This window comes from Triticum aestivum, chromosome 6D (assembly GCF_018294505.1).
Source record: "Triticum aestivum cultivar Chinese Spring chromosome 6D, IWGSC CS RefSeq v2.1, whole genome shotgun sequence".
Taxonomy (NCBI): domain Eukaryota; kingdom Viridiplantae; phylum Streptophyta; class Magnoliopsida; order Poales; family Poaceae; genus Triticum; species Triticum aestivum.
Genome location: NC_057811.1, coordinates 480,151,285 through 480,163,672, shown reverse-complemented (window position 1 = coordinate 480,163,672; position 12,388 = coordinate 480,151,285). Strand labels below are relative to the sequence as shown.

The 12,388-nt window shown below is 49.2% G+C and overlaps 1 protein-coding gene across 1 annotated transcript; it reads right to left on the bottom strand.

Annotated features, from left to right (window-relative positions):
* Positions 1–9,696: 9,696 nt before the first annotated feature.
* LOC123142765 (uncharacterized) lies at positions 9,697–11,350 on the bottom strand. Its single transcript, XM_044561528.1, is given in 5 exon segments — positions 9,697–9,955; positions 10,245–10,363; positions 10,445–10,534; positions 11,206–11,290; positions 11,292–11,350. Coding segments are annotated over 5 exon segments (612 nt in total).
* Between the last annotated feature and the right edge of the window lie 1,038 nt (positions 11,351–12,388).

Here is a 12,388-nt window from a genome sequence, read left to right as displayed (position 1 = left end):
CGTGAGCTCGTTCTCGAAGAACTTGGCGCTGGTCGCAGTGGGTCCGCGGGTCGGATGACGCTATAGAGATGTTATCACAAGCGTCGTCACGACGGGCCGACGTCCGCGGCGGCTGGCGAGGAGGACGAGAGTGCACCGTGACCGCAGCACCCCCGGTCCTCCCAGCGCTGGCATGTGGTGGCTCAGTGGAGCGCCGGCCCGAGGGTCCCGCCGGTTGCGGATCGTCTTTGTTGGCGACGGCGACGAGGCTCCGGATGGTGTCCCTCCAATCGTCGAGCTTCTCCGCAGCAGGAGGGAAGTCGAGGAGCAGCTGCGCGCGCGCCAAAGCTTCTGCTGGCATGGGTGGCGGAAATAGCTGCGTGGACCGTGGCGCGCTTCGATTTCTAACCACGTTAGAAGGAGCTCCATCACGACCCAGCGGCTGCGCGCCATTTTCGCCAGCACTTCGGCGGGCATGCTGAACTCCTTCATCCCGCGAACGGCGCACAGGGCTCTTCCCACGGCGGTGCCCAGGGTCACCGACGTGGTGGCGCTGCTCGTCGTGCACACCATGGGAAGAGCGCGCAGTGGTCGCCGGCGTGGGCGTCTTGGAGGTTGCTGCGCCGCCCGCGGGTGGCACAACAACACTCCTGAAGGGGCCCGCGCGGGCCGCGGGGGGCCCAGCCCCATCTTTAGACTTGGTGATGTGCGGCCGGTCGCCTGGCGCGCGAACGGCACCGCTCGCCAGGCTCTGACTGCCAGGGCGATGCTAGTGCTCGCGGACCGCGGCTCGGGTTCTGTCCGCGACCGGGCCGCTGCTCGCCCGTACTGGCACGGGCCGTTCGGCCCCCGACGAGCCGATCGCCGTGGCCGTCTTCTTCTTGGGAGCCACGGCGATGAAGAAACGCTAGGCTAACTACTAGACCAGATTCTCACAATTGCGCCGCCCCTACCTGGCGCGCCAAAGATGTCAGTGGGAAACGACACCTATGGGATCACAAGAATCCCTACTACGGTTGCCGGGGTGCAGGGTTGCAAGAAGAGCAGGATTAGTAATCAGCACAAGGATCGTTTATCCAGGTTCGGGCCGTGAGGATGCGTAAAACCCTAGTCCTGCTTTGGTGGATGTATTGAGTGTTCTTGAGCCTTCCAACTAGCTTCGGTGGCTGGGTCATTCGAAAGAGCCGAATCCTTCTCCAGTACGCCATGGGCCTCCTTTGATAGTCGAAAAGGGCTGCCACAGTGGCGCACAGGAGTTGGAAAGGCGTACAGTGCTACGAGCTTATCGCTCGTATTACAGGACAAGACACATTTAATGCATCGCTTAGGTGTCCCCGTGCTTTATTGGGGACGGGAACGAGGCCCGTCCCGTCCGTTGCCGCTCCTCCTTGCTTCGACACGCGCCCTGGTCAGCGACGCATGCGGCGCCACGTAGGCAGGTAGGCAGCTGAGGTGGCGCGGTGGCGGAGCCTTCACGAAAATCTGCATGCCGCCACGCAGGCGCTCGATGAGTTGGCCTGGGAGCTGCATGTTGCCACGCAGGTGCCCGCCCAGCTGGTTGGGCTGGCAGCTGCATGTGAACGACGGTGGAAGCTTGGTTGGCGTGGGCCTGGCGGTGGCCCTGCCGACGTCCTTGGTGAGGGCCTTGCCGGGTGGCCCTGCAAGGGCCTCGCCGTGGCGTGCTGTTGTCCCCGGCAAGAATCTTGCCGGGAGTCTTGTGGCTCCCCTCGGCATGGATCTTGCCGAGAATCGTTGTCTTTTAATCCTCATCTGATCTTGAATATTCCTTGTCTTCACAAAGATCTGCATGCCACCATGGAGGTGCCTCCCGAGCCCTGGCCCAACGTGGTTGATGGTGTTGGAGACCGTGGGCTCAAGGGTGGTGCGCTCCGCTGGTGTTGGACGAGCCGCCCCGACAAGGGCCTTGCCGGGGCCGCGGAGGCTGCCCTGGCAAGGGTCTTGTCGGGGGAACCTGCTTCGTCTCACTGCTCTTTTGTGGTCTCGGCCTTGGCGTTGCTCTGGCTGTTTTGGGCTTCGGTTTTAACTCGGTTCACCTCCTCTGTTCTGCTTGGTGCGGCCGTGGGCGCGGCTCCGACTACTCGTGCACAGGTAAAGGGTACAAAGGTGCGCCCCTTCTTTTGTACACCGACACTCTCATACACACACACGGACACACCTCCCCATCTTTCTGGATCCCTCTCTGTATCACTCTCTTTTAGGACATCCCCCTGTAGTTCTCTTCATTCATAGGTCTTTCTCACTCACATGCACACAAATTTCTCTGTCTCTCTGTAAAACACACCTCTCTCCCTCTCCGCATGCCTATCTCACACACTCACTTTCTAGGTATATCCCTCCCTCTATCATACAACACAAACTTCGCTAGATCCTCCCCCTCCACACACACACAAACACACACACACATGTGCGTGCGCGCACACACATAGACTCTTTTATCTTTGCCTTAGTCTCTCTCTATATCTAAGCACACAGACGCATGATCTTTTGCTCGTACATGCTCAACCAAGATTTTTTTGCGGGGAAAACTTCTGACCTATTCATCAATAGTCATGGCGGTACAAAGAATCCAGAAGTAACAAAAATTTCATCCAGGCCCGTGAACCACCTAGCGACGATTACAAGCACTGGAGGGAGCCGAAGGCGCACTGCCATCATCACCCCTCCCTTACGTGAGTCGGAAAACCTTGTTGTAGTAGACAGTCGAAAAGTCATCGTGCTAAGGCCCACAAAATCAGCGCACCAGAATTGTAACGGTCAACGATGAAGACAAGCGTAGATCAACGTTTATAGAAACGAGTATCAATATTGGTATTTGCATAGTTTTGAATTTCCATCAACATATTAGTCGCACATGATCGATGCAGGCCCGTCGAGGAGGCTGTGCGAGGAGTGCGATCGCACAGGGCCCCCAAAATCGAAGGGGCCCCGATTGGAGAAAAAAATCACGAAGCGTTCCGTTTAATTTGCTGGTTGGCTGGCTTTTTGGCTGGCTCGCTCGATCCTAAAATGCAGCCGGATGTGCGTGAAGCTCTGGTTAAAGCCAACAGGCCCACAATTGTCGCCCTATTTGTAGATAGAAGGTCCAAATAGAAAATCAAGGCAGACTAGTTATGTTAATGGGCCTACTCTCTACATCCGAGCGTGCGTGTGTCCAGGACTTCACGAGGCGTCGCCTACCTGCTTCGACGAGGGGACGAGCGGCCGAAAGATGGCGGTCGCTCACCGCGAGTCTGCTGTGTGTCTTGCCGTCGCCGCTTGTTTCTCTATCGCAGCAGCCTCATCTCGCCATCCCCCAATATTTTCCAAGGTAAGCCGTTACCATATGCCCAGAATCAAAATTAATGAACGGAAAACTAATTAGGGTTTGTTCGGTCACAAGGGGATTGGGGAGGATTGAGGAGGATTGAGATGGATTTTGACATGTAGGGGGTTTAATCCCTCTCAATCCCCATCAAATCTCAAGGAACATAGGAACAGTCCGCGACATGAGCACGCCCGCGACGGGCGACCGCGCGGCGCCGCTGCCGGGCTGATTTCCTTCCTCCGGCCTCCCCTGCCTCCGGCGGCCCCGGATCTGGAAGCTCCGCCCCGTCCGCTCGCCGCCCGTCCCAACTTCGCTGCTCGTCGTGCCCGAGCAGCCCGTGTGGAAGCTGCGAGAAGCCGCGTCCGCGACGGCTCCATATCCGCGACGGCTGCTCCGTCATCGTCGGCCGCTTCGGCCCCGTCGCTCACCGCCCCTGCTCTGGCCGCCGCGCTCGCCGCGGCCTTCCTCGCCGGACGCAAGGCTGGCCCGGCCGTGCAGGGACGCCTCGTCTCTGCGCCGAGCAACCAACCTCCGCCGCCCGCCGCCCCCGTCCACCTTGTCGCGGCCACCGCGCCCCTCCACCTGCCCCCACCGGCGACGGCCACACTGCCAGCGCCTCCGACCCCGCGCCCGCGGCCACTGCCTCCGGCCTGTCGGCACCGGTTGGAGAACAGCGGCCAGCAGGGCTCCCGCCCGCGCTCCCCGAAGGCTGCAGCGGCTTCCGCTCCGGCCGCAGCGGCGAGCTCTCTAGCTTAGCCGTCCGTCACCCCCGCCTGCTCTGCCGGTGCCGCCTTCGACCACCTGCTGAAGCCACCGGCGACAAGCCCCATATGTCCCCCACCGCTCGATCCAGATCAGGGGGATCTGGATCCCGTCTCTCGACCGGTTCCGGCTGTGCTCGGCTCAACGGATGTCTCCCGTTGCTCCGTCATCCATGGCGAGGGGGGAGTGGCGGCTTCTCTGGACGCAGTGCCTACTGCTTCAGCTCCACTCGCCACTGTTGCAGGCGAAGGGCTCGTCGTGCAGGCGCCTCCAGTGCGTCTGGGCTGGGGAAATTGGCGAGGATGTTTCGACCGAGTGGCGGCATCAACAGTTCCTATGGCTCCATGCGGGAATGCTTTGGGAGGTTGGCAGCTCGTCTCGAGAGGGCGCCGCTCGGCTCCTGCTGCTTTTCGTCGCCTTGTTGTCAATGTGCGGCGTCCCCCTCCGGCGTGGTTGAGAGACAGGTGTTTTCGGTGCCTCTGTCGAGGTCACCGGCATATTCTTGTAGGGATCCAATTCGATGCACGGATTGTCTTCGATCCGGCCACATCGCCCGCTTCTTCCGTGCTGAGAAGCCTGTCCATGCTTCGCCGCTCCAATGTCCTGCTCCACCACCTGCATCCACCGATGATGTCTCCATGACAGATGTGCAGTTCCAACCTATCTCGACTGAGCAAGTTGGGTTGGCGGAGGAGACCGAGCTGCTTCGCATTGAGCTTCGTGACTGCCTAGTGCGAGCCGGGAGTGTTTTGGGGAGGGCGGAGGCCGCTCTCCCCAAACTAGAGGTCGTGCCGGATGTGTCTTCGCTGCCTGAGCTTCAGATTGGGGTTGTGCCCGATGTGTCCTTGCTGCCCGAGATTCAGGTTGGTTCTGTCGATGGGGAAGCATGCATGTATGGAGATCTCTCCCCTCGTGCTACATCCTGTCGGTTGCCGTTGCCTGCCGTGCCGATTGCTTCTGGGAGTGAAGTTGTTGTCGAGGTCGTGGCTCCGGTGCTGCAGATTATGCCTGAGCTCCAGAAGGTTTGTGGGGAGCCTACTTCGCCTATTTCGATGGTGCTTCCTAAAGAGATGGGGCCGCTTGGAGAGAACTTGGTGATGTCAATTGCGACCTCTCCGCCGTCGTTGGAGCCCATTCAGACTCTCGACTTTGTGGACTGTGGAGGTTTGGATGCTACTATTGCTCTCTCACCTGAGGTTGTTGGCCAGGTGGCGTCTGCGGGTGATGAGGTAGGTGCTTTGACACCTAATTCTGAGGTGACGAAGCCCATCCGGTCGCCCATCTTTGACCGTGATGCTATGTTGGCACGTATTGACGAGGTAGTCTTTCTGAAAAAGCTTGGCCGCTTGCTCGCCTCCTTGGAGGTAGCTTCTCCTGGGTCTGGCAAGGCGATTGCTTGCCTCCTAGCGGAGGAGGTTTCTACGGGCAAAATAAAGAAGGTGAAGAAGGCTCTCAGGACCATAGGCAAGAAGAGTGGTGTCATTGGTAAGGCGTCAGCGGCTGCTTAATGGAGGATACTCAGTTCCATTGTCCTCCATCTCCGTGGATTTGGTGGCGTTCGATGTATGCAACATTGGTTTTGTTGGAGATTTCTTTGAGGCATAGAAGTGTGAGGGTTCATGGTTGTTACATGTTATGTGTATTTATCGGGTTGATCGTGGGGTTATGGAGTTTGCTTCTTAGCGAGTAGTCCGCATGTGGTCTATATGTATCTGTTTTCGCCCGGTTTCCGTTAATTAACTGGGCAATTCTCTTCTTCTTAATTAATCGATGAGGCAAATCTTTTGCCTCTGTTTCGAAAAAAAACCTCAAGGAACCGGACAATGCCTTAAGGTTATTTCTTTTTTGAAACATCGTTGGTTCTTTTGATGTTATCCTAGCGCTGTATCGAATGCAATCTCTACTAAGTACAACAATGCTACTCGAGAGTAGGCTTTATCTTAATCAAAACTAATAGGATTAACACACTATCTGTAATCTAATTTCTTATTCTAGTACTAATTCTTCTTTGTGTACTCTCCTGCTACACTACTAGCATACTTCATTCCAAGAATGACTCAATGAAAATTTTCTTTTATGAGCTTATTTAGTCGATTAAGAAAAATTGTTTCAAGAAATAATAGACGAATGATGCAAATTTTTGGGCCCCATTTTATATTTCGCACTGGGGCCCTGAATTTCTGAAGACGGCCCTGGATCGATGTTAGGAGAATAACGTACACACACACCTAACTATCCGTGTTTAATGCAGTCCCAAAGCTCAACTTTCATTCATGCTTAGAATATATACATTCTGTGATCTGCCATAAACCAAAAGCACTTCGTATTGTAGTGGTCAGAATGCATGAGACGAGGGCTCAATACGGGGGTTCTAGCCCCAACCAACGCACGGCTGACTATTTTTTACAGCATTTTATTAGGACAACGCTAACGCTCACATGTGTGGTGGGAGCCAAACCCGTCCACACGCCTTATAGCGCATAGACTATGCCATGTCACCGCATGTATGTATGTGGAAATCTTTTTTGAATTCTGTTTTAAAAATGTTTTATCTCTTAAATGAAAAATCCGATTGAAGATCGGTTTTCACCATCCCTCGCGATGAGTCTTCGAAACTAAATCTCATACCAATATATTTTGATGAATTTTTTTTGGTTAAAAGTTGCCGTGTCTATTGCACATGAATGCCATAATGTTTACACTGAAGTTGCCATGATATGTTTCAGCTATTTTCTTCTACATTTAAAAGTAAATTTTGACATAGTATAAAACAGGAAATTAAAAAACTAGACTTGCCATGCACCATAAATTAAAATTACCATGATACATGCACTTAAAATGGCCATGGTTCATACAAAAAATATTTTCATGGTCAAAGTACTGGAATTGCCATCGTCTAAAAAATAAAATTGTCATGATCTACAAACTAAAATTGCCACATGGCAACTTTAGTTTAAGCACTATGACAACTACAGTGTAGACATCATGGCAACTTTTGGGCAAAAAATATTTCATCGAAACATATCAACATGGGGTCTGGTTTTGAAGATCTCGTCGAGACGGATTTGATGGTGAAAACGGATTTTTAATTCGCTTTTTTAATTAGGAGATAAAAAAAATTTAAACCGAAAACCAAAAAGATTTCTGCTGATGTCATATGTTCATACGTGGCAAAATGAGTAGTGATGGAGGCGGGTGAGTGATGTGCAAACGCCCACACGTGTGGGCGTTAGTTTTTCCGTTTTATTAACCATGCTACGAGCAATATTGTGTTGAGGGTCTCGTAAAAAAAAGGCTTCTCTAATTCTAGCGTCTGACATGATGTTTGGTGCTACAGCTTACCGGAGCACACTCCACATGTGTTCAAAATGTGAAGATAAGTTTACACACACGCAAAACATGTCACAAAATTTCAGTACAACTCTAGAAACAAAAAAGTCCATTTTTGTGTGAATATGACTCATTTTATACTGGGCCATAAATTTTATCTATTAACACAATTAGTGTTAATTATGTTCTTTTTGTTTCTCAAGCTGTGGTTCAAATTTACTTTTTGTTTTTGTGGCATGGTCGAAATATATCATGTGTAGATGCTAAATTATTTTCAGTTTTTTTTAATATTGTTAATTTGATTTTTGAATATCCAATGCACCGGATAACCCCGCCACGTGCACGGTTTTTCCCTCTCGAATATTTTTGTATGCGCCATCATCTCCTAGCGCTCACCATCTTGGAGTGGATTTTCTACTCCCGGGTGTACCTACACCCTTCATGAACAGTAAATTCACAAAAGATTTAAAACAAAATAAAAAACTGAAATTTTGGGACATCAAACATGAACAAAAGTTTTAGCTTTTTGCAAAATTTCATCCGCAAATAACATTCGAGGATCCCTCACCATAAAAACAAACAAAATCAGAGCTCAAAGTTTTGTGTTATAGAAAAAAAAAAGTATGTATATGTATGCGACCTTGCAGCTAGTTGCACCATGGTGGAAGATATTCGCGAGGAAGGCAGACATGAAGAAAGACGAAGGAAGGGAGCAGACTTTCACATCGGAGGACATACACAAGAACGGTCACTGACGGAATGCTGCAGAGGTAAGCCTTTCTTTGGCGGAGACAATGTCAGGTATGTTGATGTCATGTTGGGTGGTATGGTCAGCATGGATGCAACCAACCAAGGAGCTCTATGGTAGGGAGTTCCATGACGCCGCCAAGACCCCACTTTTGTTGGCATGGATGATGGAACGCTTTAGCAAGATATATAGACCCTGCCAAGATGGTTCTTCCGGACATCTGTAGGTTGATCGCGTTCTAAATTAAGATGGAATGCTCAATTTACTATGAGAATAAGAAATATAAGGATCTATGTTGCATTGCAAGAAATATATGTTTACGATATATAGATCACCTCTGGTCTGATTGTTGTCCCTCTCAAATGCTTGATGTAATACGAACAACTTAGTATATTAGATTTGAGTCTCATTCTCGTTTTTAGATTATTCACTTCCTCCCCAGTACAAATAGCTTACTACTGTCGACGAGTTAGGATTCTGGATTTTAGGGTGGGAGGGTAAGGAAGAGCAACTGTCTAAAAACATGTTCCTAGACTTAGAGGGGAGACGAGCTAGGGATGATGGTACAACTATTGAATTAAGCTTGTGTTATAGACGTGGTAAGCCTAGTGTATACTTGAGAATTTATATAATATAGTAATGTGCCTCGATGACTAGGGAGGTGTCACCCAAGGCCGATTCCAGTGGATCACTATTTAATCTTCTAGAAGTAGGTCTGCTTCTCCGGGCACTATGGTAAAGCGTGGATCGATCATGACACAAATGGACTTCTCTGTCATGTAATGGTTTAGAAGGGTCACGGTCCTGTACCACACATTGGGCGTTTTCCCTCCTCGACAAGACAAAGGACATATTCATTCCATTCAAGCAGGTGAGGAAGGGCGGCATCCGAGGAAACGCTCTAAGTGGAGGAGTTTTCTAATGCTGTAAATAAGTATGAAGTCTGCCAACATACATACCTATACAATCATAAAAAGGCAATTAAAGATAGGAAAACAGTTTACTTATTAATTTTGTAGAGAATTACAAAGTATAATTTCCCAAATGATAACAATATACTGTACTATTCTTTAAACACCTGATTTGAATCGATTATGTTGTAGTTTCGGGTTTTTAACCCCGCATAACACCTCCAATTAAGCTGTGTTGATAGCAATGTTTTAAATAGCAGGCTATGAAAAATAGCAGCGGGCCTCCAAATCAGCTATATCGGGCTAAAGCGGGCTATAACGGCCTATTTGTGAAGGCGACCATTTAGCGGCACCCCGCTGAAAAGGCTATAGCTAGCTATAGCCGGCTATTTAAAACTATGGTTGATAGGCATCGTCTTCAAACTTGAAATGTTCAGCAGATGTGGAATATCCAACCTCGAGGAGAATGTTGGTCAGAGAAAATAGATGGACAGTTTTGTTGATCAGGATGCGTGATTAGTTCCCAACCTCGTCAGTCGTAGAAAAATGGTAATTGTCTCCGAGCGTTGTCGGTCGGCGAAAAACGATTGAGTATGTGAAACGTATGCCATGACCCATGAGGATTACAGATAAAGCGCGCATCACAGTTGATAGGCCGAGAATGTCATGGTGTGAATTACTGAGCTCCTCCTCTCCTTTTTCTTTCTTACAAATATCCTCCTCTCCTTGACTAGATAGTAACACTGCATCTCTGCTCCGGCACTGCGAAGTTCAATATAGCTAATTAAACTAATTGATCTGCACAGGTAAAATCTCGAATTTGGCAGCTCAGGCCTGCGCCTGTTGCGGCTTATGCCATTTTTCGTGAGACCTTCCCCTGGTCCAGATAGTCCAAACAAGCTGAATATTTTACAGAATCTGAATTGGCATGTCACTGTATCCACTGAAATATCATGTTACAACTCCATCTGATTCATCGGGGACAAATTTCTGAGTCAACCGCTCTCAGCTGCGTAATAATGAGATTGCAACCAAACACCAAATAAAATAGATATACCAACTGACATGAAAGCATCTCATGGAATGAGTTTCCAAGGTACCAACAACGGTTTAAAACATCTCATGCAATCAGTATTTTACAAGTCAGGGCAAGTATTTTATCAAGATGCTTGCTAAAACTTCAACACACCGGCGCTCTTGACTAGTGAGTTTATCTTCGAATTGCTCGGATACAGTTTCAACTTCTGTGATCACGGTCTCCGCCTCTCCTATCTCGACACCTTGCTCTTCTGACTCCTTCAATTCAGCCTGCAAATAGCTTGGAACAGCTCATGACAAGATCACACGTATATAATGTCAAAGTTAGCTCAAATGTTTCAGAAACGGTACCAGAGTTGCTTCCAGTTCTGCCAGTGTGGCTTCAAGACGCTTATGGCAGTCTGGGATCATCATCCTTGACTCAGCCAAGACATTCTCCTGAAGAAGTAAACGGCATTAATATGCAGTGCAGTTCACATCTTCAGAGATTTGCATGAGTACAAACAGAATTGTCACTTCCTCATCTAAAAGGCACTGACATGAAAGTTCTTAGACATTGACAGCAATGGTCTTTTGCAGTCTCAATTATAAAAAAGTTAAAATGCATATCAGAGCTCTCCAAACATATGTGAATTGTCATATCTCAGAAGCCTGTGGACTGTGGTTGTAAGTTGTAACTACACGTTAAACCCGAAACATGTGATAGTTAATGGACGTATATATACTAGTGAAAAGGGATGTGCAGAGTGCATATACCACATGTTCATTTGATTTACGGTTCGTCGTATGCTATGCCCATCACGGCTTCAAGATGCTTTATTTGTAAGATTTAGATAGGCTGTCTGCCAAATAGCATACATACATACATACATACATACAAGAAATGCAAACCAGTTGTGGTTGGAAGATTTTCTTTGCTGGCTGAACAATGTAGATTGTCTTACATCTGTCTATCACATGGGACAGAAATTCAATCAACCACCACCGAGTCAAATGTACGTCACAATAGATGAAGAAAACCACGCAAAGCATTTAGAATTACTAAGAAGGCGAGATAACCACCAAGAAAGAAACAATCCTTGTAAGTTGAGAGATTTCTCAAGTCTCAACTGCTGCTTGAGATCGTAGGGATCTGCGCCTCTCTCTTTCATGGCTGCGGTGTTAGCCGACTCCTTCTCCACCTACTCCTCGTACGACCCTCATGGCCCTCCTGCAAGTCCTCGTCTTGGTCCCGAGGCTCCTCAGAGTTGCCGCCATCCTGAAGACGCAAAAACAGGGTTGCTTCTCAGCCGAGGCCCAGTCAATCAGGAACCTGGAGCGCCGGATACATTGCGAACAAGAGAGAAAGCTAAATGGATCAAACCAAGGTGGAAGGGGTGTGTGCGCCAGTTTGCAGGCCTACGTCTAAATGCAATAGGATTTGGGGGAGAGCAACTAATCGGCAGTTACTCCTTCAAAAGCCCCCACAAGGATTGGTACGATGAGCTCTCAGCCGCCACGTCGTGTCGCGCTCTGGGTGTTCCCTCAGTATTTATTTTTATTTTCTGTATGCATTTTCGGCTTTAGATGGCTTTTTTGGGGGTGGGGGTTGGGCTTTGGTTTTCCCGGATTTTTCATAGATATTGGAACACGTGGAAAATACATTCTTTTATCCTTCTGCAAGAGACACAGATTTACTTCTAGTGAAGGCACATATTTGTTTTCGCAAGAAGCACAGTCGTGCCTCTCAAAAGAAAAAAACGCGTTTTTTCGTTCCACGAGGTGCACCAATTTATTTCTCGTGGAGGCAGGATTTGTTTCCGCGAGAGGCACAACCATGCCTCTAAAAAAAAAGAAAAACCTCGTCTTTTTTGTTCCGCGAGAGGCACAGATTTACTTCTCACGGAGGCACGAATTTGCTTCCACAAGAGTCATAGTCATGCCTCCCGAAAAAGCAAAAGTCATGATTTTTTCGTTTCACGAGAGACATGGATTAGCTTCTCGTGGAGGCATGAATTTGCTTCTGCGAGAGGCACGGTCGTGCCTCTCGAAAAAGGAACAAAAGAAACACCCTTTTTCGTTCCGCGAGAGGCACGAATTTACTTTTCGCGGATGCATGGATTGGCTTCCGTGAGTCGTGCCTCTCGAAAAAGAAAGAAGAATGCATTTTTTCACCCGCAAGAGGCATAGTCGTGCCTCTCGGAAAAGAAAAAAAACACCCGTGCCCCTTCGGAAAGGAAAAAAATGCTTCCGGTTTGGTTTTTTTGTCCTTTTTTCTGTGAAAAAAAGTTCGTTGAAACCAATCAACATAGGATC